Source organism: Dromiciops gliroides, chromosome 2 (genome assembly GCF_019393635.1).
Source record: "Dromiciops gliroides isolate mDroGli1 chromosome 2, mDroGli1.pri, whole genome shotgun sequence".
NCBI classification, from domain to species: Eukaryota; Metazoa; Chordata; class Mammalia; order Microbiotheria; family Microbiotheriidae; genus Dromiciops; species Dromiciops gliroides.
Genome location: NC_057862.1, coordinates 355,464,383 through 355,489,152, shown reverse-complemented (window position 1 = coordinate 355,489,152; position 24,770 = coordinate 355,464,383). Strand labels below are relative to the sequence as shown.

The 24,770-nt window shown below is 46.1% G+C and overlaps 2 protein-coding genes across 2 annotated transcripts; one reads left to right on the top strand and one right to left on the bottom strand.

Annotated features, from left to right (window-relative positions):
• The first annotated feature begins 770 nt into the window (after positions 1-770).
• MXD3 (MAX dimerization protein 3) lies at positions 771-20,796 on the top strand. The gene is made up of 8 exons (XM_043982070.1): positions 771-980; positions 1,148-1,266; positions 1,659-2,105; positions 2,725-2,821; positions 3,207-3,236; positions 4,023-4,137; positions 19,504-19,681; positions 19,917-20,796. The coding sequence occupies exons 3-8, from the start codon at positions 2,036-2,038 to the stop codon at positions 20,030-20,032; spliced, it is 606 nt and encodes a 201-aa protein (XP_043838005.1). The 5' UTR covers positions 771-980; positions 1,148-1,266; positions 1,659-2,035; the 3' UTR covers positions 20,033-20,796.
• On the bottom strand, positions 20,789-24,491 carry PRELID1 (PRELI domain containing 1). The gene is made up of 5 exons (XM_043982068.1): positions 24,183-24,491; positions 23,021-23,246; positions 22,416-22,529; positions 21,838-21,916; positions 20,789-21,160 (listed from the first exon to the last, which is right to left on the bottom strand). The coding sequence occupies exons 1-5, from the start codon at positions 24,272-24,274 to the stop codon at positions 21,009-21,011; spliced, it is 663 nt and encodes a 220-aa protein (XP_043838003.1). The 5' UTR covers positions 24,275-24,491; the 3' UTR covers positions 20,789-21,008.
• Between the last annotated feature and the right edge of the window lie 279 nt (positions 24,492-24,770).

The window sequence follows — 24,770 nt, the reverse complement described above, 5'->3', positions numbered from 1 at the left end:
TCTCAGAATCCCTCGTTTCCTTCAAGTTCAAACACCACCTCTCTCACGAGGCTTTCTCGATCCTTCCCCTCCCCCCCAGATGCTAGACCCTTCCCCTCAAATTACCGTGCATTAATTTGTTATGTGTGCCTGGCTTTCCCCAGTAGCACGTAACCTCCTCGAGTGCAGTGTTTCAGGCTTATCCTTATTTTCCCAGCACCTAGTACAGTGCCCAGTACACAGTGGGTGCTTAATAAATGCGTGTTGATTATTGAGGTGAAATCCTCCCCTCCCCCTCGCTCCGCCCCGCTCGAGTTTTTGCGCGGTGAGCAAAATGCGCTACTACAGGTAGTGGCAGAGTCCAACCGGGTTAGCTTTGCTCCTGGCACTCCCTACAGATGGTGGACAGGAGCTTTCCTGGGGCGGGTACGTTTCTTCTGGGCACCTCCGGGGTGAGCCTGCAGAAGGCTCCGCTCTGCAGGTTCTTTCTACCAGTGCAGGTGCAAGTTGGGGTAACGCGCAGAGGGTGGAGGGAGCACCTGACACCTGCGCAGTGTGGCCTCGGGGCGGGGCGTCTAGGCTGCTGCCTCCGCCCCCTTTTCAAATTTGAAACCTGCTCTTTCCCGCCCGAATTTGTTTGCTAAGGAGGCGGGACGAAGAAGCTCCGAGTGCAGCTAATGGGAGAAGGGCAGCCCGAGAGCCCCGCCCATAGGGTGACGACAGCGTGATGTAGCCGTTCTGTGCCAATTAAAGGGTTGTAAAGTGCCGGCCAAGCTCTGGCAATGCCCACGTGTAGAGTCCTGCTGGTCTGTACCCTGACAGCTGGAGGAGGAGGCTGTCAGTGGCCGGGTCGCCGGGGGCAGAGTCCTGTCGGGATTCCCAGACCTCATCTATGGCCTCCGAGTTTCTCGGATGGTTCGTACGCTCTGAAAACTTCCCACCGCCTCCGGCGCTCCAACTTCCATAGGATGGGGAAGTCCTTGGCACGCGCAATGCCTGAGGTATGAGGAGAAACCGTGGGCTCTAAGGACTGTGCCACACGACCGGTCCAGCCTTAGGCAAGAAATGTCCACTAACTGTGCGTGTGGCTCTGAGCAAATCAGTTCTCTTTACTGTAAGATGAGGGGAGTGGTGGACTAAAAGACCTGGTCTATCTATCCCTTCCCAGGAACCAGAAAATCAGAACTGGAAGGGACCCGAGAGACTGGGGAAACTGAGGTCCAAAGAGATTGTGACTTACTCAGAGTTGTAGAACGCATCAGTGTCGGGGCTATGACTGGAACCCAGGTATCCCGACTCCACCATTCAGAGCTTGTCACTTCACCACACTTTGGGCCTTCTTTTTCTCCTTTTTGAGGTCGTCTGCCTTTGGTCGAAGATCTGCTTCTCCGACTTATGAGCTCCTGGGATCGGCGGGGGTAATGGTGGGGGCGCGGACAGGTCACTTTCAGAGAGTACTGGTTAATTAGCCTAACCCACACTCATTGCCTTCTCCGGTCTGGTTACCATCAGTTCTCTTCCTTTTCCCTGTGGGACCTTGGACTAGTCACTTCCCTTCCCTTCTTTCCTCCCTCTGCCTACTTCCTTCCTCTCCCCGCCCCCTCCACTCCCAGTCCGGACCTTCGATTTCTAGTGTGTAAAATGCGAGTAGGTAGCTTGTCTACAAGGTCCTCTTTCAGTTCTAAATCTTAGGAGTTCTTGAAGCAGCCATGAGCGTACAACCAAGGCGGAGGTGACTAGACGCTACACCTGAAGGGATCATGGGACTTTAGTCCTAAGCTCAACTCGCTAGGTCTGACTGGACTTTGTTGGAGGGTCTTCCAGCTTCGGATGGAAGAGGAGGTGGCGCGAGGGCCAGCCCCAGCTCCCGGGCGAGTTCCAAAGGAGGCGGAGCCAGGAGCGCTGGACGTTCTAAGGGGGCGGAGTCTGACTGTCTGTGTTTGTTGCGCCGTGTCAGTTACTTTGTAACAAAAGTGCTGCCGCCACCACAGCCACAGATCCGCACCCCAGGCCCTAGGTTCGGCTCCCCGCCCGCCCGCAGGCGGCTGTGGTCGCGATGGAGCAGGGTGCCAGTAGCATCCAGGTTTTACTGCAAGCAGCTGAATACCTGGACCGGAGGGAACGGGGTAAGAAACGGTCCCTCGGTTACCCCCCACCCCTGGGCCTCCCTGTGTGCCCTGCTCCCCTCGAATCGGACCCGGGCGGCTGCAGACTGGAGAGCCATGGGGTGGGAGGAGGCTCCCTGGTAGGAAGCCTCCTTTGCGAGCCAAACTTAATCTGTTTTCATCCTTTAACTTCCCCAAGTGACCAGCCCGCCAGGATCCAGCGGGCTCAGCAGAACTGGGGCGGGGACAGCATCTTTCTGCCCCTTCCCCTTTCAATCCATCCCGGTCTGCTCTTCTAGCCTCTTCTCCGACTCTCTGCCAGGGCTTCATTTCCTTCCCGATCGCCGCTTGACCCCCCGCTCAGTTTGGGAAGAAGGAGGGAAAGAGGACCTGGCGCCAAAAGCCTTCCCCTCTTTTCTCCATAGTCCACTCAGCGGGCTGGGGCTCACGGGCAATCTAGAGGTGCCTAATAATATGTCGTGATTTGGGGCAAATCGTTTAAACTCCTTGGACCCTGGTTTCTCATTTGTAAAATAAAATTATCTCGAGGTGACCCTGGTTTCTCATTTGTAAAATAAAATTATCTCGAGGTGTCTTTAATCTGGCTCTAACAAGTCTCTGAACACAATCTCTCCCTCAGAGGCAGAGCACGGTTATGCTTCCTTGTGTCCTACTCACAACTTGGGCCCAGTAAACCGCGGAAGGAGGAGACCCAAAGCCCCTAGGGACAGTTTAAGGTGAAGGTTGGGTTTTGGAGGGGAGGCAGGAGGTTCAATTGGCCCATTTCGGCCTCAGTCTACTCAGCTGTGAAGTGGGAGTCCCGTTCTGACTCTAGGGGGCGCCCACAGGTGACCTAGTTTCAGACGCGGTTCGGGTTAAGTGGTGGAGTGTGACTGGGGTGCTGGAGTCTTTAGGGGTCGGGAAGAGCGAACGTTCTGAAGACAAATCATTCAATTTCCTCGGGACTCAGTTTCCTCGTTTATAAAATGAGGATTTGGATAATCTCTAAGGATTATCCCTTTTTTTATCTCTTGGATAAGCCCTTTTGGGGGGGAAGGGGGAGGACAGTGGCCTGAGGAGCTGTTCATCTGCCTCACCTGCATCCCCTCACTTGTCTTTCAGATCCGTGCACAGCGAACTGGAGAAGCACAGGTGACTCTGGAGGGCATGGCTCCTGGTTTGCCTTATTTGCTCCCCTCTTTTCCCAAAAAAATTTCTCTAGGGGATTGGAGACCAGGAAATTTGGGTGGAGATCTGGGAGTGGGGAGGACCTCCTTGGGGTGGGACGACATAGATTTAGGGCTGGAAGGAACTCGAAAAGGGGTCTGGTCCTGTCTCTTCATTTTACAGATGAAAACTGGATCTCCCCTTCCCCATGATTAAGAGAGGCAGGGGAGGTATCACAGGGTAAGCCTTGTACTTAGAGTTATTTGAATCTAGGCTCTGACATCTCCTACCTGCATGAATTTAGGCAAGTGACTCTGGACCTCAGTTTCTCCATCTGTTAACTGGGGACAACTGTTTACCTGAATCACCTAATTCACAAGGTAGTTATGAAGAAAGTACTTTGGAAAGTGATGTCATTCTCTGTAAATGATGGGGTTAGTCTTACCTAATCTCTAGGATCCCTTTCTAGTTGGGGTTGTAGCACTAGAGAGAGTTAGTTGAAGAACCTTGGTCCTACTGCATCCTTTTGCCTTTTCACCACCATGACCACCACCACCATAACATCATGTAGGCTGGAGGAACCTTGAAACAGAGGGGGAAGTCCTCAGGCTGGGAGGCTTCTGGATAGGAAATGGTTCTGGGCTTCTTGCTGGACCCAGCTCCAGCCTGGTAATCTGCTGCTGTCCTCCATACCCTTCCATCGAGGGGGAAGCCCCCAAGCCCATGGATGCCCTCCCCGAAGGGCCTGCTCACCTTTCTTCCCTCCCACAGGAGGGCCCAGCTGAGGCGATGTTTGGAGCAGCTCAAACAACAGATGCCCCTGAGCACAGACTGTGCCCGATACACCACCCTGAGCCTGCTTCGCCGGGCTCGTCTGCATATCCAGGTGAGGTGGGAAGGCAAAGGACCTGATTGGACTCTGTCCTGCTCCCATGGCAGGAGGATCATGGATGGGGGTGGGGGGGCCCTAGTGCTATTGGGGTCGCCTGAATCTCATGTCTTGCAGAGTGGGAGGCTCCTAACTACTGATGATTGGGGGTTCTGGTATTCCATTTGCCATCACAGCACAATTGAATGTTTGAGCTGGAAAGGAATAAATGGCTGTTTAGTGGAAGCTTGTCATGATGCAGAGGGGGTCAAGGCTGTCCAGTCAGGAGGACCTTGGTCCAGGAATGTCATTGCTGGGGTGAATCATTGCAGCTAGGGGCCTGTTGCTCCTCTTCTGGCTTCAGAGCCTTTCCTTCTTTATTCTATTCCTCCTTTATGGTGTTCGAAGCATGCACCGAAGGTTCACTCTGGGTTCAAACCCTTGCTATGTAGACAGACCTGGAAGAACCCAGGGTCATGCCCTAGAGTGGTTTCTATACAGAGGACTGATACATAGTGTCCATGAACTTGGGACAAATGGAGGCCTTAGTGCTGACATCTCCAGAGGGAGAGGTGAGCAGGGAGTTTCATCTGATATGAATTTAGTAGGGATGAATGTAAAGTCCTTCACTGGGTTCCAAAAATATCCTGAGCAAGTGCAAGCTAAGTAAGATTTATCTAGACAATTAATGTGTGGAAAAGAACAAACAAACTTGAGGTGTTAGTGGACTCAGCTTACTTGGAATTAGCAATGTCCCAGGTCAGCCCAAAACAACTATCAGAGGGCTGTTTAGACATTCAACATACCCCTTAGGGAGGGAGTCGATAGTCTCCTTGGTCACTAGAACAGTCAGACTACACTTGAAGTATTGTTTCCAGTTTGAGGAGGGACACTCATGAGCAAGAATTCATTTAGAGGTAAACTGATCAAGATTGAAGGGCACCTAGGTGTTGCCAGGCCTGAAGGCAGGAAGACTCTTCTTCATGAGTTGAAATTCAGCCTTAGACACTAGGTGTATGATCCTGGGCAAGTCACTTCACCCTGTTTGCCTCAGTTTCTTCATCTGTAAAATAAGCTGGAGAAGCAAATGGCAAACCATCCCACTGTCTTTGTCAAAATCTCAAATGGGATCACGAAAAGTCAGACAGCTGAAAAAAGGCTGAATACACACATACAGACTGAGACTGAAAGGGGGCTTGAAACCCTGTCATAGGATGATTGGTTGAAAGAATTGGGAATGTTTAGACTGAAGACTTAAAGACTTAAGAGGGGTGGTGGTGTTTTGCTCATTATCTTTAAATGCCCAAAGGGAAGGCATGGGGAAGTGATTAGACTGTGCTGGTTAGCTCCTGATCTCTGGCCCCAGCAGGCAGCTGAAAAGCAATTCTCTGGGGAAAAACTTGCTTACAGAGCTGTCCAATAATGGAATAGCCTTGAGAGGTTACAGGGGTCTTTGTCACTGGAGGTCTTCTAGGGGAGTGTGGATAAATACTTGCAGGGGCTGGTGTAGACGTGATTTTTGATTTAGAGGGTACATTTAGGGGATAAACTAAGTGAACTCTGCAGTTTTATGATAGGAAGAACGTGGATTGGTGGAGAGGAGGGAAGGCGGACAGTATGCAGCAAGGCATGGGGGAGAGGAGGGGAGGGAAAGGGGGAACAGTCTGTTCCTGGGCACCAGGGTGGGAATCAAGAGAATAGCACGTGGGCTGTTCTCAGCCTACAAAGGAGATGAAGACCATCTGCTAATGCTTAGTATAGTGCCTGGTACAAAGGATCATAGAGCCGGAAGGGACTTCAGACTCCATCTTGTCTAAGTTCTTCATTTTACAGAAGAGGAAACTGAGGCTCAGAGAGGTTAAGACTCTTAATCATGGTCACTAATGTGTCACAATCAGGATTTGAACCCAGATCTTCCTGACTCCAAGTGCAGCACGTTAGCCACCTTTTCCCTTATACCTAATATAGTCAGTACCCTCATATAGTAAGTGCTTCATAAATGCTTAATGAATTAATTCCATGGGAGCTATATTAATTTTCCTTAGTTTCTACCATCTTTTTGCCTTCCCCAGGATCTTGTTCTAGTAGATTTGTGAGATGGAGATGACTATCTCTTCTCCCCCAGCTCCTTCCTATCAGCCTTAAACGTGCTTGGGTCTTCCCAGTCCTAAAATTGCCTTCCTTTGCTCCTTCTCTCTCCTCTAACCACCATCCTATTTCTCCCCTCTTTTTCCTTCCAAACCGCTCAGAAACAGCATTTATGCCTGATGTTTCCAATTCCTGGCCACTTAATTATTTGCTTTTCAACCTGTTCAAATGGGGCTTTCATCTTTGCTAGTCCCCATTTATACTATTCTCTTACAAATCACCAATGATCTCCTAATCAACCCATCCAGTGGTATTTTATCAGTCTTCATCCACTTTCTCCTTTCTGCAGCAACTGACATGATGAACTACTTGGCTTCAGAGATTGAATATTCTTCTCCTTATTCTCCCTGACTGATAGTTCTCTACTTGTATTTGTTCCTTCCCCTGAAAGAAATTTGATCTGGAAAGGATTTTGGGGGGGGGGCAGGGCAATAAGGGTTAAGTGACTTGCCCAGGGTCACACAGCTAGTGTCAAGTGTCTGAGGCTGGATTTGAACTCAGGTCTTCCTGAATCCAGGGCCAATGCTTTAACCACTGCGCCACCTAGCTGCCCCCAAGAAATTTGATCTGGAGGAAGAAAACCCCCAATCTTGCCACCTATAATAATCACGGCTAATGGCACTTGGTTTGCAAAGCATTTGTTGTGTCCATCACCCGTACCATCATCTATACATTCTATAAAGACTCTATTGCAAGGCATTATTATCCCAGTTTTAGAGATGAAAAAAAAAAAAACCAGGCTCTTGACCTGTTTTTTGACCACATAACTTTTAAGCATCAGAGCAGGGGATTCAAATCCTACCTCCAACTTCCACAGTGCCATGTCACTCCCTTTTACCTATGTGACCATAGTTACTTAAGAGATTACTTAAGCAACTTCTCCAGTCCTGCTTCCTCATTTGTAATGAGAAAGAGTTGATGATTTCGCAAGTTCCATCTCATTTTAAATCTTATGACCCTCTTCCTGTCCTGTGGAGTGGGTACCCTCCAAAGCTCTAGCCTTGATTCTAATACTCTACCTTGGAAATCTTGTTATCTTTCTACAGATGGCGCCCAAAGCTCTCTCTCTCTCTAGCCCTGACACCTCTCTCTCTCTCTCTCTCTCTCTCTCTCTCTCCCTCTCCTTCTCCCTCTCTCTCTCTCTCTGTCCCTCCCTCTCTCTCTCTTTCTCTCTCTTGAGTTACAGATCTGGTTATGCCATGTGTATCTCAAACTCAGCACATCCAAAACTGAACCGCTGATCTTTCCTGAAAACACACCCATAAACAAACAAACAAAATTTCTTCTTTTGGTTTCACTGTTTCTGTCAGAGCACTCTTTACCCTGAGTCCCATGTTGGAAAGCTTGGTGTCATCCTTGACTAACTTTCTTCTCTCTCACCTTGTATGTCTAATTGGTTTCCAAATGCTGCTAAGTCTGCCTCTGAAATGTCACCCAGCCCTTCCTCTTGTGTGCTCATTGCTACCACCTTGGTCTAAGTTCTTGTTACCCCCTGCTTGGATTACTGCAAAAGCCTTCTAGATCTGTTTAGACCTTTTTGGATCTACTCTTTCTTCTAAATCATCCCTCAATCCTGTTGAATTAATCAAATCCTGCAACAGGAACTTTGGATTCCTTTGTCTGCTTGGCATTTAAGGACCTTGTCAATCAACTCCATACCACTTTCATAGATTTCATGCTCTAGCCTAATTGGGTAATTTGAAATTACACACACACACACACACACACACACACACACACACACACACACACACATGCGCGCGCGCGCCACACTTATAGGCCTTCATGCCTTTACTCATGTTGCTCTCTTTGCCAAGGAAATGTTATTCTCAGCCTATTCTTTCTATTGAATTCCCACCCATCTTTTTCAGGAAGCTGGAGGACAGCATTGTGCTGTGGAAAGAGATCAGTATTTGGGGTTGAAGGACCTGAATTTGAATCCTGGTTTTGCCATTTCCAACCTGTGTGGTCTTTTGTTTGTTTGTTTGTTTGTTTTGTGAGGCAATTGGGGTTAAGTGACTTGCCCAGGATCACACAGCCAGTAAGTGTTAAGTGTCTGAGGTTGGATTTGAACTCATGACTCCAGGGCCGGTGCTCTATCCACTGCGCCACCTAGCTGCCCCAACCTGTGTGGTCTTGCAGAAGTCCCTTAACTTTTCTGGATCTCAGTTTCCTTCTCTGAAAAAGGAGGAATTTGGACTGGATGACCTCTAAACTCCCTTCTGTCCCTAAATCAATGATTTTATAATCCCATGCAGGCCAGAACACAAGATTAGAGGGGCTAACCACTTGAAGAATAAGGAAGAATGGGGTAGGTGATATTGGAGTCAAGGGGGATTGTGAGTACCACATGGAGACAGTGACTGACTTTCTATTAGTCCTCAGCTTCCTCTCAGATCCTTTCCTCTTGACGTCAGCCTAACTTCAGTCCTATGTTCTTTCCAATATTGCATACTTTATTACAATAACATTCTTTTTATACTCCCCCCAACTTATTATTCTTTTTTTTTGAAATGTCACATTTAATAATGCCAAAATACAGTGCAATATAGAAAGACAGTTGGAAAAATAATTTTTTTAGAGTTCCATTAGCCATGGGATTTTTTTCCTGAGCTATTTCAGATTTTTAAAAAAACAAACTTCAGATCACATTCAAATAAATTTGGCTATAAAATGCTTTAAGAAAGTTTTGGGACTAATTTGTATATGGTGACTCTCCAGTCTTAATTGCATGGCCATTGTCCCAATCCTTCTTCACTTCTGCCTCTTAGAATCCCTTTCTACTTCAAAACAGCTCAAGAAAGAGCTGGGGGCAGCTAGGTGGTGCAGTGGATAAAGCACTGGCCCTGGATTTAGGAGGACCTGAGTTCAAATACAGCCTCAGACACTTGATACTTACCAGCTGTGTGACCCTGGGCAAGTCACTTAACCCTCATTGCTCTGCCCCCCCCCCAAAAAAAAGAAAGCACTTCTACACGAATCCTTTACTAATCTTTCTAGTAGCTGGTGTCTCCTCCTCCCTGAATTACTTCATATTTCTCATATATGTGTATCTATGTATCTATACACATATGTTATATATTATATAATGTATAATAATATATTACATATATTTATTATTTTTTTGCAGGGCAGTGAGGGTTAAGTGACTTGACCAGGGTCACATAGCTAGTAAGTGTCAAATGTCTGAGGCTGGATTTGAATTCAGGTCCTCCTGAATCCAGGGCCAGTGCTTTATCTACTTTGCCACCTAGCTGTCCCCTATTCATTTTTTTTTCTTTAGTATCTGCTTTATTTTAGAGTTACATATTTTTCTCCCTCCCTCCTTCCCTTTCCTCCCCCCCTCCACAAGATCGTGACCAGGTTATATATGTACAATCTACAAGTGCTCTTTTTATCAATTCTTTGGGGGTGGATAGTAAGCTTCCTCATTAGTCCCTTGGGATTGTCTTGGATCATTGCATTGCTGAGAGTAGTTAAGTCATTCACAATTGCTCATTGAACAATTCTGCTGTCACTATGCACAATGTCCTCCCAGCTCTGTTAACTTTACTATACATCAGTTCATGAGTCTTTCCAGGTTTTTCTGGGATCATCTGGTTTGTCATTTCCTATAACACAAGACCATTCCACCACAATCATATAGCACAGCTTTTTCCATCATTCCTCAATTGATGGACATTCCCTTGATTCTCAATTCTTAGCCACCACAAAGAGTTGCTATAAATATTTTTTTGTACAATTTTTCCCCCTTATCTCTTTTTCATGATTACTATTGTTAACTGTTTCCCTTCCATCCTATTCCCCTCCCCATGATATTTATTCTATTATCCATCTTCTTTCATCCTATCCCTCTTCAAAAGGGATTTGCTTCTGTCTATCCCCTCCCCTAATCTGCCCTTCCTTCTTTTGCCCCTCTTTCTTTATTCCCTTCCCCTCCTATTTTCCTGCAGGGTTAGAGAGATTACTCCACCCAATTGAGTGTGTATGTTATTCCCTCCTTGAGCCATTTCTAATGAGATTGAGGTCTTTGAGCCAATTCTGATGAGTGTTAGGCCCATTTACCTATTCATTATTTTTTTAATTTTTTAATTTTTTTTTTTTGGTGAGGCAATGGCAGTTAAGTGACTTGCCCAACCAGGATCACACAGCTAGTAAGTGTCAAGTGTCTAAGGCCGGATTTGAACTCAGGTACTCCTGAATCCAGGGCCGGTGCTTTAACCGCTGCGCCATATAGCTGCCCCGTATTCATTTATCTTTAAACATTCTTTTCTCTTTAAATTTTGATTTCTAGATTCTCTTCCTCCCTCCCACCCATTCCCCATCTACTAAAAAGGCAAACAAATAATATCAATTATACATGGGAAATCATGTAAACCATTTTTGTATTAGCCATATTGCAAAACAGAGCAAAAATAAATTAAGAGAGTGAGAAAATTATACTTCAATTAGAACTCAGACTTTATCAGTTCTCTCTCTCTGGAGGTGGGTAGCATTTTTCATCATGACTCTTTTGGAATTGTCTTGGATCATTGTATTGATCAGAGTAGCCCAGTCTTTCACATTTGATCATCATAACAACATTGCTGTTACTGTGCACAATGAACTCTCCATTCTTCTGACTTTATATTAGTTTATATAGATCTTCCCATGTTGTTCTTTTCTTTTCTTTTCTTTTCTTTTTTTTTGGTGGAGTGATGAGTGTTAAGTGACTTGCTCAGAGTCACACAGCTAGTAAGTGTCAAGTGTCTAAGGCCAGATTTGAACTCAGGTCCTCCTGAATCCAAGGCCAGTGCTTTAGCCACTGCACCACCTAGCTGCACCCCCATGTTGTTCTGAAACCACATCCTTCATCATTTCTTTCTTCTTCTTTTTTTTTTTGTGAGGCAATTGGGGTTAAGTGACTTGCCCAAGGTTACACAGCTAGTTAAGTGTCAAGTGTCTGAGGCTGGATCTGAACCCAGGTCTTCCTGAATCCAGGGTCAGTGCTCCATCCACTGTACCACCCAGCTGCCGCCATAATTTCTTTTAACACAATAGTATTCCATCACAATCATATGCCACAACTTGTTCAGCCATTCACCAATTGATAAGCCCCCTCAATTTCCAATTCTTTGCCACCACAAAAAAAGAGCTGCTATAAATACTTTTCTATCTATAGGTCCTTTTCCCTTTTTTTTGATCTCTTTGAGGTACAGACTTAACAGTAGTATTGCTGGATAAAAGGGTATGCATACTTTTATAGCCCTTTGGACATAGTTCCAAATTGTACTCAGGAATGGTTGGACTAGTTCATTAATGTACCTATCTGCCCACATCTCCTCCAGTGTTTGCCATTTCTAATAGGTGTGAGGTAGTACTTTGGAATAGTTTTAATGTGCATTTCTCTAATCAATAGTGATTTAGAACATTTTTTTATATGACTATAGATAGCTTTGAATTCTTCTGAAAACTGTCTCCATATCCTTTGAACGTTTTATCAATTGGGGAATAACTCTTATTTGATAAATTTAAATTAGTTCCCCATATATTTGAAAAATGTATTTTTTAGAAAAACTTGCTTTAACATGTTTTTATATTACTTTACTCTCTATGACATCTTTTAGCAAAATGTAGTTTCCCTGATTATCTTTTAATTAGGTTTATTTTTGTTCTTGCTTTGTCTGAGATCATGATTTCTACCCCTACCTTTTTTACTTTAGCTGAGGCATAATAGATTCTATCCTTAGCCCTTTATTGTATGTAATCTTCCTTTACCTGGTTAAAGTCTATGTATACATTGTACTCTTAAATCTGCTTGTTTTGCTCTGTACCACTTCATCTAAGTCTAACAGTGGCCAACTGGGTACCATTAGGCTGAGATGACAGGAACTGGTAACCTATGCCAATCTTTATCCATTATCAGCCATTATGGTTTGCCCAATTTTAGTTCTGAGGGAATTTGACATTTCCCTAGGGGAATTAGGCTCCTTGATTCTCAGTTTCATTGGTTAATCACCTCCTACCTATTGCCTTTGACCCTTGTCTAGAGTTTCCCCAAAGAAGGGGGCAAAGTGAAAAGTAACTCGATGTAAAAATGTGAATCATGTATGGAACACTTCTATTCTCACAGAGAAAAAGGAAGCTCGTGCAATTTCATCCTTAGCAATCTAAATATAGAAGAATCCTAGCATGTATTATAAAATGATTAACTTATCACCACTAGCATAATCTGCTGTGAGCCTAATATTCAAACCTTGCAGAGACATCGTTTTTTACAAGGTAATTAGCCATTTTAACTTTATATCTCTACTGAGCACTGTCTTATTAAAGACCAATTGATATCTTTTTTCTTCTTGTGGAACTTCTCTCTGATGCCAGGTCTTTCCTTGCTTACCACTGGTTTGCTCCCATGGCTGTTACAATTGCTCTGGTAGCTGCTGTGGCTGCCTTGCTAGTGGGAGATATTGTTTACAACCAAAAGGCAGACCTTTTGAGTTCTTACAAGGTGCCGTACTAAAGAGAAGACAAAAAGGAGGCTACCACATCCTAGACAGTCTAGTTTAGGCACTCCAGAAGATTCATGGTCATTCTTACACTTAATTAGAAGGACTGATCCAACTAATGCAGGACACTGGGACCTGTGATTGCAAGGCTAAGTTAGAAAGGTAAGATAGAAGGGAAACAGAAAGCAAAGCAGAGGCTTAGCCCTTTATTTTAAATCTGTTTGTCTTTCTGTTTCAAGTGTGTCTCTTGTACACAACATATTGTTGGATTCTGGATTCTTATCCATTGTGCTACTATCTATCTGCTTTATGGGTTAACTCATCCCATTCATATTAGTTCCCTCTATCCTATTTTCTTCTATTTATTCTTCCCTCTCTCTTTTTTATCCTGTACCTCCTCTAAAGTCTGTTTTGTTCTGACCACTGCCTCTTCTAAATCTGCCCTCCTTTTTATTATCCCCTCCCTAAATTTCTTATCCCTTTATCTTCTTATTTCCCTTTTGGGTAAGATAGATTTCTATACCCACTTGAGTGTGTGTATTATGTTGTTATATTATGTATATTTATATACAATATGAAAAAATGTGTGCCTGCACATACATATATGTACATATACACACTTACATATACACACATTTACATATATTTTTATCTCCTTCCCTCTTTGAACCAATCATGATGAGAATGAGGCTTAAGCATTGCCTGTCCTCCCTTCCCCTACCCATTTTCACCTTTACTATAAAAGCTCTTCCTTGCATGTTTCTTTATGTGAGGTAATTTTCTCCATTTTAACTCTCCCTTACCCCTTCTCCCAGTGCATCCTCTCTTTCTCACCCCTTCCATTTTTTTTGGAGGGGGGAGAAATCTCAATATAAATGACTCACACTCATGCCCTTTGTCTATGTAGACTCTTTTTAACAGTCTTAATAATAACATTCTTAGGAGTTACATGTATCATCTTCCCATATAGGAATATAAACAGTTTAACTTTATTGAATCCCTTATGATTATTCTTTTGTGTTTACCTTTTTATGATACTTTTGAGCATTCTGTTGGAATGCCACATTTTCTATTTAGCTCTGGTCTTTTCATCAGGAATGCTTGGAAGTCTTCTACTTCATTAAATTTACTTTTCTTTTTTTTACCTGGAGAATTATATTCAATTTTGCTGGGTAGGTTATTCTTGCTTGTAATCCTAACTCCTTTGGATATCATATTTCAAGCCCTCTGCTCCTTTAATTTAGAAGCAGCTAAAATTGGTCTTATATTGATGATTGCTCTACAATATTTGGGGGTTTTTTTGGTGGTACAATGAGGGTTAAGTGACTTGCCCAGGGTCACACAATTAGTAAGTGTCAAGTGTCCAAGGCCGGCTTTGAACTTGGGTCCTCCTGAATCCAGGGCTGGGGCTTTATCCACTGTGCCACCTAGCTGCCCCTACTCCACAATATTTGAACTGTTTCTTTCTGGGTGCTTGCAATATTTTCTCCTTGACATGGGAGCTCTGCAATTTGACTATTATATTCCTGGGGGGGTTTTATTTTGGGATTTCTTTCAGGAGGTGATCAGTGTATTCTTTCAAGTTCTATTTTACCTTCTGGATCTAGAATATTGGGGGTTTTCCTTTATAATTTCTTGAAATATGATAGCTAGGATCTGTTTCTGATCATGGCTTTCAGGTAGTCCAACAATTTTTAAACTATCTATCCTTGATCCATTTTCCAATGAGATATTTCAAATTTTCTTCTGTTTTCATTCTTTTGACTTCTTTTATTTTTTGTAAAGTGTCATGGAGTCATTGGCTTCTAATTGCTCGATTCTAATTTTTAAGGAATTATTTTCTTCAGTGAGTTTTTGTACTTCCTTTTCCATTTAAGCAATTCTGCTTTTAAAGTAGTTCTTTTCTTCAGGGAATTTTTGTGCCTCTTTTACCAAGCTCTTAATTCTCATTTAATAATTTTCTTGCATCATTCTTATTTCTTTTCCCAATTTTTCCTTTACTACTCATCTCTTTCTTTAACTCTCCCAGGAATTCTTGCTGGCCTTGAGTCCAATCAGCATTTTTTTTTTTTTTGCAGGCAACGGGGGTAAAGTGACTTGCCCACGGTCACACAGCTAGTAAGTGTCAAGTGTCTGAGGCCGGATTTGAACTCAGGTACTCCTGAATCCAGGGCCGGTGCTTAACCACTGAGCCATCTAGCTGCCCCCCAGCATTTTTATTTGAGCCTTTGCTTGTAGCTATTGTCACGTTGTTGTCCTCTTCTGAGATTACGTCTTGGTTTTCCCTGCCACCATAGCTGGTTTTTATGATCCGTTATTATTTGCTTATTTTCCCAGCCTATTTCTTTTTTTGCGAGGCAGTGGGGGTTAAGTGACTTGCCCAAGCTCACACAACTAGTAAGTGTCAAGTGTCTGAGGCCAGATTTGAACTCAGGAACTCCTGAATCCAGGGCCGGTGCTTTATCCACTGTGCCACTTAGCCACTCCCCCCCCCCCAGCCTATTTCTTGACTGTGAACTTTATATTAAATTGAGCTCTGCAGGGGCAGCTAGGTGGCACAGTGGATAAAGCCCCAGCCCTGCATTCAGGAGGACCTGAGTTCAAATCCAGCCTTCAATACTTGACACTTACTAGCTGTGTGACCCTGGGCAAGTCACTTAACCCTCATTGTCCCACCAAAAAATAAATTGAGCTCCATTCACTTAGGGGTGGGGAGGCACTGTCCCAAACTTTAGGCTTTTTCATGCTGCTGTTTTCAGAGCTAGTTCTGGGGGGTCTGCGAGTTTTCAGTGTTTCCATGATTGGCATTTTCCTGGGATAGATGTAGTCACTGCTCTCCTGGTCTGAACTCTGGTCTTTACCCAGGAAGGGTCCCTGCTCCTGAATCCAGGGCCAGTGCTTTATCCACTGTGCCACCTAGCCGCCCCTCCTTGCTCTCTTGTGACTAGTCACAAGCATTCCTCTCCACCCACAGACTTTGACCTAGAACTGCAAATAGGCAAGAGAGTTGCCAATTAGTGCCAGCAAAGGGTCCCCTGAAATCTCTTTTCTGACTAGTTTCTGTCTCTGGGCTGAGAGCTCCTAAAACTGCTGCTGCTGCTCTGGGGACTGCCTCCAAGGCCCACCATTGGTGTTCTTAGGGCTTGTGCCTACCCTGGTGTTATATACATCTTCTTCAGACCTCCTCAGCTGGCTTAGGCTGGATAAATTTCTCCCTCTGACCTTTTGTTGACTCTGCTTCTCCAAAATTTGATTTGAGGTATTATTTTAAAGTTGTTGGGAGGAGAATGTTGGGAGGGCTCAACTTGGTCCCTGCCTGTACTCTGCCACCTTGGTTCAACCCGTATCTACCACAAAAATCAATCAATCATTTATCTGATTATTTTTTCACAATATTTTTTTAAACATCTGCCCCACTTCAGTCCAATTCTTTCTAGTACTTTCCACACTTTCTGACAATAACTTTTTTTTTTTTTGGCAGGGCAATGAGGGTTAAGTGACTTGCCCAGGGTTACAAAGCTAGTAAGTGTCAAGTGTCTGAGGCTGAATTTGAACTCATGTCCTCCTGAATCCAGGGCTGGTGCTTTATCCATTGTGCCACCTAGCTACCCCCTGACAATAACTTTTTAAAAACACATAAGCACCAAAGTAGGGTTACACTTACAAAGCTAGCAATTTCTGATAGTACATTTGATAATAATGAGCCAGGTAACCAGGTGTTTTCTCTGTGTGATCTTGAGTAAGGAATTTCCCTTTTTCTGTACCTCATTTTTTTCTCCAAAATGATGTTTGGGTTAGATAATCTCATCTTCTAAGCGGAAGCATGATTATTTCATTGAAAACTAAATACTACTTCATTAGCTCATTTATTAGTTATCAGTTAACACTTTAAGAGTGATGGGTAGGGGCACCTAGGTGGCGCAGTGGATAGAGCACTGGCCTTGGAGTCAGGAGTACCTGAGTTCAAATCCAGCCTCAGACACTTAACACTTACTAGCTGTGTGACCCTGGGCAAATCACTTAACCCCAATTGCCTCACTAAAAAAAAAATAATTAAAAAAAAAAGAGTGATGGGTAAAGGGGGCAGCTAGGTGGCGCAGTGGATAGAGCACCGGCCCTGGATTCAGGAGGACCTGAGTTCAAATTCGGCCTCAGACACTTAACACTTACTAGCTGTGTGACCCTGGGCAAGTCACTTAACCCCAATTGCCTCACTAAAAAAATTAATTAAAAAAGAGTGATGGGTATGGGGGCAGCTAGGTGGTGCAGTAGATGAAGCACTGGCTCTGGATTCAGGAGGACCTGAGTTCAAATTTTGCCTCAAACATTTGACACTTACTAGTTGTATGACCCTGGGCAAGTCATTTAACCCTCATTGCCCCAAAAGAAGAAAAAAAAGAGTGATGGGTATGTATGGGGAGGCCTGCCTGCTTGCCTGCCCTGAGAAAGCTCATGTTATAGAGTGCCAGTTTTCACAGAGTAAGACCACATTTGACAGCCTCATTGCCCCCACTCAGAAACATGGAACTGGTCCCTGCTTCTTATTTGCATCAAGTGCAAATCTCTCAGTCTGGGTTTATAAAGTTCCTCCCCATCCCCCTATCCCCCAATCTGGCTTCAAACCATTTCCTTAACCTTCCCTTCTCCTCTTCCCTTATACCTCACCTTGGCTCCAGCTAGGTAGAGATCTATAATACAACATGCTAATCCCCTCTGTGGGGATTCCTTTGTCTCTCTCTGCCAAGCCAAATCCTACTTGTCTTCAAAAGACTCAGTTAAAGTCCTGCTCTCTCCAGGAAAACTTACCTAGTCTTCCTAGCCTCGCCTAATCAGTTTTCTCTTTTGAACTAATATATTAGCTTGAAGCATGCAATTGGGGATGATTTTCTATAAAATAAACATTCCTCATATTCCCCTTTTTTCCCCTCATAACCTTTTTTCATATATCTTTTTCCTTAGTTATACTGTAAATGGCTTGACGTCAGGACTATTTACTACTGTCTTGTCTTCTCTACATTGCCTGTCGTAGCAAATTCAGGTCCCAAATATAAGGATTATTGATTGGTTGGTGAATCTTCATTCAGGAGACATTTATTTAGGCATCTATTGTAGTATATACAAAATGTTGCTCTCAAGGGATTAGGAAAACCCAGCTGCCCCCTGGATGCCCATCTCCTTCTTCTTGGTTCTATCTTTCCAGTCCTTGGGACCTCTTTTGTCTAGTGACAAGACAACACAAGTCCCTAGATCATCTGTCTTCAGTGGGGTCCATCTTTGTGCCCCACTGGGAATATGACGCAGGAACAAGACAAGGTTCTCTGCCTTTGAGAAGCTTTCAAACTTTCTTGGGGCAGTGGCTCAGCAAAATTCACACAAATGCAGAAATAAGTGCTGCAGGATCTCCATGGTGGGAGAGGGTCAATGCAGGTTGTTCTGGTGAGGGAGTTTCATGGGGGAGTTGGGCCCCAGTGGGCTTTTGGCATCTGGAAAGACCCCCTAGCCTAGGCCTTCCTTGGGGGAGACCCTGGGAAATCAATGAGGACTAAAAATGGCCTGAGCGTTAGGAGAAGCTGCCAGCTCACACAGCATTTGTCCTGCAAAGGTTGTTTTGTTTTTGTTTTTTTTGTGTGTGTGTTTATTTTTTTGCAGGGCAGTGGGGGTTAAGTGACTTGCCCAGGGTCACACAGTTAGTAAGCGTCAAGTGTCTGAGGCCTGATTTGAACTCAGGAACTCCTGAATCCAGGGCCAGTGCTTATCCACTGCGCCACCTAGCTGCCCCCCTGCAAAGGTTGTTACTTGAAAGCTATAGCTGCTCTTTTGGCTAAAGTGAGTTGGCCTGAGTTCCCAGAACCCATTGCAATCAATCTCAGAAAGTTAAACTGATGTGAACAAAATTGGCTCAGATTCACTGGTTGTAAGAGAACACATCCCAACATTCTTGTTTTATGGATGGGGAAACTGAGGTTCAGAAAGGTTAAGGACACACCAGATACTCACCTTTCCACTCCACTGCCCCAAATAATCCCTCTTACACTTTCCTGCCAGGATTGATTCCCTATATATGCTCTTACCTTCTCTTCCTGCCACAAAACTGAATCAACTCTACTACATGGAAGAAATCAGGGACAAGAAGGAAGGCCTCAGGCGTGACAAGCTAGGGAAACGTGACTTAAACATTTGCTGCCTTTCTGTTTGCCCTTCTCTCTCAGAAACACATAGGACTAAGAGGCTACACCAAGAGGCCTGGGAGACAGGGCATGGGGGAGGGGAGATGACCACGGACAGACGATCCCCATCCTACCCTCCCTCAGATCTCTAAGACTTACTGGGGAGGTTTGTCAGGGATAGGGGGCTACAGTAGTAGGGCTATCTGCCAGGATTGGGGCCTGGCTTGTTCTACCCCAACTTGACAGTGAATACTAAGTCTAGATCCTGCCTAGGGAGAGGAATGTCACACCCCAGGTGGCCTGAAAGGTTAAAACTCAAATCAGCTCATGCAGGATGACATAAGGAGCCGACCTGGGGTGGATGGAGGTGCTCAGCTTGTCTTCCCTATCACCTCTCCTTCCACATGCACGTAGGTTGGAAGCATCCAAGTCTGAAACAAGCAGTTCTCAGGATGCCTGAGCTTAGCCACAGGCTGGGGCATGACTTGGGCAAACCAAGGTCTGGTAGGGATTAGGGCTGGAAGAGCTACCACCACTGGCCAGGCAGGCACTGAGGACTGACTCATTGCTTCTTGTGATAGCAGAAGTTGGAAGAACAGGAGCAGCGAGCACGAAGGCTCAAGGATAGGCTCCGAAGTGAACAGCGGAGCCTGCGCCAGCGGCTGGAGCAGCTCCGAGGGCCAGCTGGGGAGCGTGAGCGTCTTCGGGTAGATAGCTTGGACTCTTCTGGCCTCTCTTCAGAGCGCTCTGACACTGACCAAGGTTAGTAACATACCCCATTATCCTGGTTGGATTTACAGTATCAATTTGTTCCCTGATGATCTCCCTGTTAAGTGGGAAGCAGTGGACCCCACAAGGCCTGGGTCACTGCCATCGCCTCTACTGGAGCCAGTAAGTCTGTCCAGTGCCCCTCCATCTCATTCTACAGCTAAAGTGTCCTCTCTGTCCTTCCTTTTTCTGTGCCCTCAGACCTGACTTTTCTCTGATCTCTCCACAGAGGAGCTCGAGGTGGACGTGGAGAGCCTGGTGTTCGGGGGTGGTGCCGAACTGCTCCGAGGCTTCAGCACAGGCCAGGAGCACAGCTACTCTCATAGTGGCAGTGCTTGGCTATGACCCCTGGCCCTCATAGCAGACAGCTCTCCCACTCTCCTGGCTGCGCCATGCTGCCCAGCCTGCCAGACGAGCTGCCACAGACCTGGTGATGGCTGACTAAAGTGGGTCCCAGCTTGCATTCCTCATACTAGGCATTCCTGCAAAGCAGAAAGTTTTGGGACGGCAGATGCTGCTGCTGGCTCTTGGAGCCGTTTTAATTAGCCTCAGTCCCACCCCTTCTCTCTTATGTGGGCATGGACCGAAGCTTACTCCGTTTTGCGGGGGGGGGGAAAACAGGAGTGACCCATGGCCCTAATATGGAACTAAATGAGCAGTACAACCTGTTCCCTGTCAGAGGTTATGGGAGGCAATGGGAGGCCTGACAATGGGCTGACGTGGAGATGGCCTGCTGCTCCCTGCCCACACCTGTGTTTTTGTACATTTTTTACATTGATTTTTGTTCCTTTTGGGGCTGGGATGCAAATCTTATGCTAAGCTGGTTTGGTGCCCAGCACCCAAGGGACCAGTAGCATTAAAGTGGGATAGAGCTGTACCCAGATACTGGCTCTAGCTCCACAGACACCATACAGTATTTTCAGTTAAAAAAAAAAACCAACAAAACCTTTTCTTAATCCTGTCTGTAAACCATCTCATTTCTTCATGACTATAAAAGGGTAAGCCTCAGTCACTAGCATGGTTCAGGGCCGATGGCTGGAAAACTTCATTATAACCTGGCAGGATCATTAAATACCCCCAAGGCTCAGAAATCTCCACAGGTCAAGGACAGGACTGAAAATTGATTTTTAATGATAAATTACAACTTGGACACAGGGTGGGTAATGAGACAAAAGCTGGATTGTCTGCGGGTTTGTGTTGTGCTGATGGTCTGTTCAGGGGCTGGGCTCCGGGCCCAATGCTAGGAAGCTCTCAGCCTTGGGGCGCTCTGGGAGGGCAGCAGAGCCTTTTTTATTGCAGGGGAAGCAGGAGGGTGACGCTTTTAAACATAGTGCTGTTGTTGCTGCTGCTGCTTCTTGGTGGCTGCCTTGCTGGCCAGGTCCTTGGCCTTCTCAGTTGCTGCCAGAGCAGTTTCCTTTGCCTTCTCAGTTGCTTCCTTAGCTGTTTCAACCAGTGTCTTAGAAGGAGCTTCACCTGCAAAAAGAGAATCTCAGAATATCAGTTACAAGGTACATTGAAGTTCTAATCCAGTCGAATCATATGACATAAAGAAACAGAAGTTTAGGGGCAGCTAGGTGGTGAAGTGGATAGAGCACTGGCCCTGGATTCAGGAGGACCTGAGTTCAAATTTGACCTCAGACACTTAAACACCAGCTGTGTGACCCTGGGCAAGTCACTTAACCCCAATTGCCCCGCCAAAAAAAAAAAAGAAAAAGAAAAGAAAGAAACAGAAGTTCAGAGAGAATGGCCTTGTTCAAGGTCACAGAGCTTAGACCTTCTGCCTCTAAGTCCAGTGCTTCTTCCATCGTACCACACTAAACAGCAGAGGGTGGCTGATTCCAGAAGTCTGAGGGGAAGGGCTTAAGTACTAGCCTCATTCTCAATGAGAGCTTTAGTGCTGGAAGGAATCTATACTTTTACTGATAAGAAAACAGGCCAAGAAAGGTTAAGTCACCTAGTCGAGGCCATATAGCAGAGCCAAGATTCAAACCACATAACTTCAAATTCAGCACTCTTTGGGAAGTGGCAGGGGTAGGGGACATGACAATTAAAGGGTGCTTCAAACTTTCTTTTCTTGGAATCCCCATACTTATTAGTGCTAGCAACCCACAGCCTCTGTTTCTCCCATACTCAAATCCCTTGGTTCTTACCTTGCAGTTTGGCCAAGATGTATTCAAAGCCTTTGATGGTCTTGGTCACATTACTTTTGAATCTGGCTAGGCCAAACTCCTGAAAGGACAAGATAGGATAAGACCTGAAGAGCTTCAGTCACTGCCCATGCCCTAGGCCAGTCCTGGCTCCTCAGAGGTGTGGAAGAGTTTGTTTTCTTAGAACTTGCTCAAAGTCCAAGAGTGCCCAAGGGTTTTATCCTCCTTTGACAGAAGTGGGTCATTATGTATTGATCAAAGCAAATTGATCAGCATCATTCAATTCCATTGGTTAACATGACTTGAAGGTGGCCTACATTGAAATGAATTCTACAGATGACATCAGGGAGAAGACTTCTAGTAGTGGTTCTTCACTGAACTAGATAGAGAAATATCTCCATTTCTCTTGTTCCCTTTTGGGTTTGTCCCAAATAAGATCAAAAAGAACAGATGTTCTGGTGTGGGGGGAGAAAGGACTGATCTTTGGGAGCCCCAAGAAATTAATTATTAATAATGATTTTCTCACAAATCAAGATTCTACCCCTGCTGCCATCACATTCTACAGCAAAATGCCATGTTACCTGAACAGCTCTGGAGACCCCAAACAAACTGGAGGAGACCCAGGCCTCCCGTCGGATTTCAGTCCAGCCACTGTTTTCAGGGTTCACACAGTAAACACACCTTTCCTCCACCACCTAGAATGAAATGATCACAAGACTCCAAGAAGTAAGAACAAGATTCTACAGAGCTAGAGCCATATAGCAAGAAAAATGAGCCTTGATTACCCAATAATAATATTAGCTAATATTCATCTGGTGCTTACTATGTGCCAGGCACTGTGCTAAGTGCTTTACAATTATCTCCTTTGATCCTCACAACAACCCTGGGAGGTAGATGTTTCCTTTTTACAGATGAGGAAACTGGGGTAAAGAGAGGTTAAGTGACTTGCTTATACTCAGTCTATTGGAGGCAGAAGGACCTTTAGAAGTCATCAAATCTAACAGCCTCAGTTTACAGATGAGAAAATTACGGTCTAGAGAGATAAAAGTGATTTACCAAATGTCACACAGCAAAGTAATGGCAGGTTAAGGTTTACAAATTACTTTTCACTCTTCTTTCTGAACCATGCCACTTCCCCTCTTCCCATTGACTCCTCTCAATGAGTGAGTGCTAAAGAGGCACTAACCATCAGCCGGGCATGGTTGATGTTCCAGGTGAAAGTGGTCATGGTCTGGTTTTGTGGGTCCACGATAGAGTCTTCGAGGATATACACTGAGTGGGCTACATTAGCAGGAAAGAAGCGCTCCGCCCAGCGGGGCATCCTGTTGGTCTTTGTGAGCAGCCGCCTGGACAGCAGCTTCTGGTCGGGAGTCACCTCCCGGTGCACGATGTCCTCTGTCAGCACATGCTTGCTGTAGGGGAAACAACACAAGAGGTCAGTTTGGAAAGCGACAGGATGAATTTATTAGGTACCTGAAAAGAAAGGCACCATTCTCAATAAGAGATTCAGTTTCATGTCCTATCACCTACCCTGTTTCTACAACATAAGCAAAAGGAAAATACGGATCTTTTTTCGATATTTATTTAGTTCAGAATGTTAAGGAAAAAAAGGAAGTCAATTCAATGTTCTTCAAGTAACCCCGTTTGGGCACCCAATCCTCTCCTCAGTTTCTACAACATGCGTAAAAATACCTATCTCATTTGATGTTTGTTAAGTTCAGAATATTTTGAGGAAAAAAAAAAGGGAAGTTAACGTAATGTTCTTCAAGTCATCCTGTTTGGGAGAACGAAGGGGCAGAAAAAGAGGAAACTCGAAGGTTTGGGCTTGGCGCCGAAGGGGTTCCCGGCCCTGCCCGGCTTCCAATCCCGAGGGTGCTCGGGGTGGGGCTCAGAACCGGGGCAAATTCCAAGGCCGGAGACTCCCCGGAGGTGCCATTTGAAAGGAAGCTCCCCAAGGGAAAGGGGCCCATTCCCCGAAAGGTGAGCGGCCCCTCCCCCACCGGCTCGGCTCCCGGGACTTGGTTCCAACAAGCTGGGGGGGGGGGGGGTTCTCTTTCCCGGGAGTGTCAGCTCCTATCATGGTGGGGAGGGGTGGTGGTGGGGAGGGGGCAGAGAGGACTACGACCACCACTACAGGGCCTCAGGCTCCGGAGGCTCTCGCCGTCCCCGAAGGTGGCGAGGTGGGGGTGGGGGCGCGGGAGAGGCCTTTGGGTCTCCCGTCCCCATCTATGAGGGCTGAAGGGGGGAGTGGCCGGGGAGTCACCCGCCCTCGCTGGTAGGGGGTCGAGGGCCCCGGGGTCTCCCGGCCTCGTCCGTAGGGGAGGGGGGCCGCGTTCTCCTGCCCTCACCTGTAGGGGTTGGGATAACGTTGCCAGAAGGCAGCAAACACTTGGTCCCAGGAGCTCCGGAGCACGCTCTGCCCCAGGAAATACTTCACCATCGTCCCGGCGGGGGCTGGGGTCGGGGCAGCGTTAGGGGGCGTACAGCATCGGGGGGCAGGGGTAGGGAGAGAAGGGTCGCCGGGTTCGCGCTCTCCGTCACCGTCCCAAAGCAGCCGTCGCCGCCACTTCCACCACCACGGCCACCGCCGCCGCCGCCGCCGCCATGAGGGGGTGTCCGGCCGCTCGGCACTTCCGGCGGCATCCCGACCCTCTCAGGCCCCGCCCCTTCCGCCGAGCGCATTTCCGATGTTCCCGGTCTCTCTACCCCCGCCCTCCCGCCCCAACAACTGGTTCCCTACGGGCTCCTCTAGCGCTGGGGCCTCCGGGCGCCGGTAGAGGACGGGCCCTGGAGTGGCCGCGGCCGCGGCCGCGGGCAGCAGGAGCGGCAGCATGCGGTCCCGGTAAGAGGACGCAGACGACCCTCTCTTCCCAGCTTTCCCAGGGGAGCGGAAGGTGGAGCTCCCTCGACCGGCGTTCCGGCCCGGGATCTCCTAG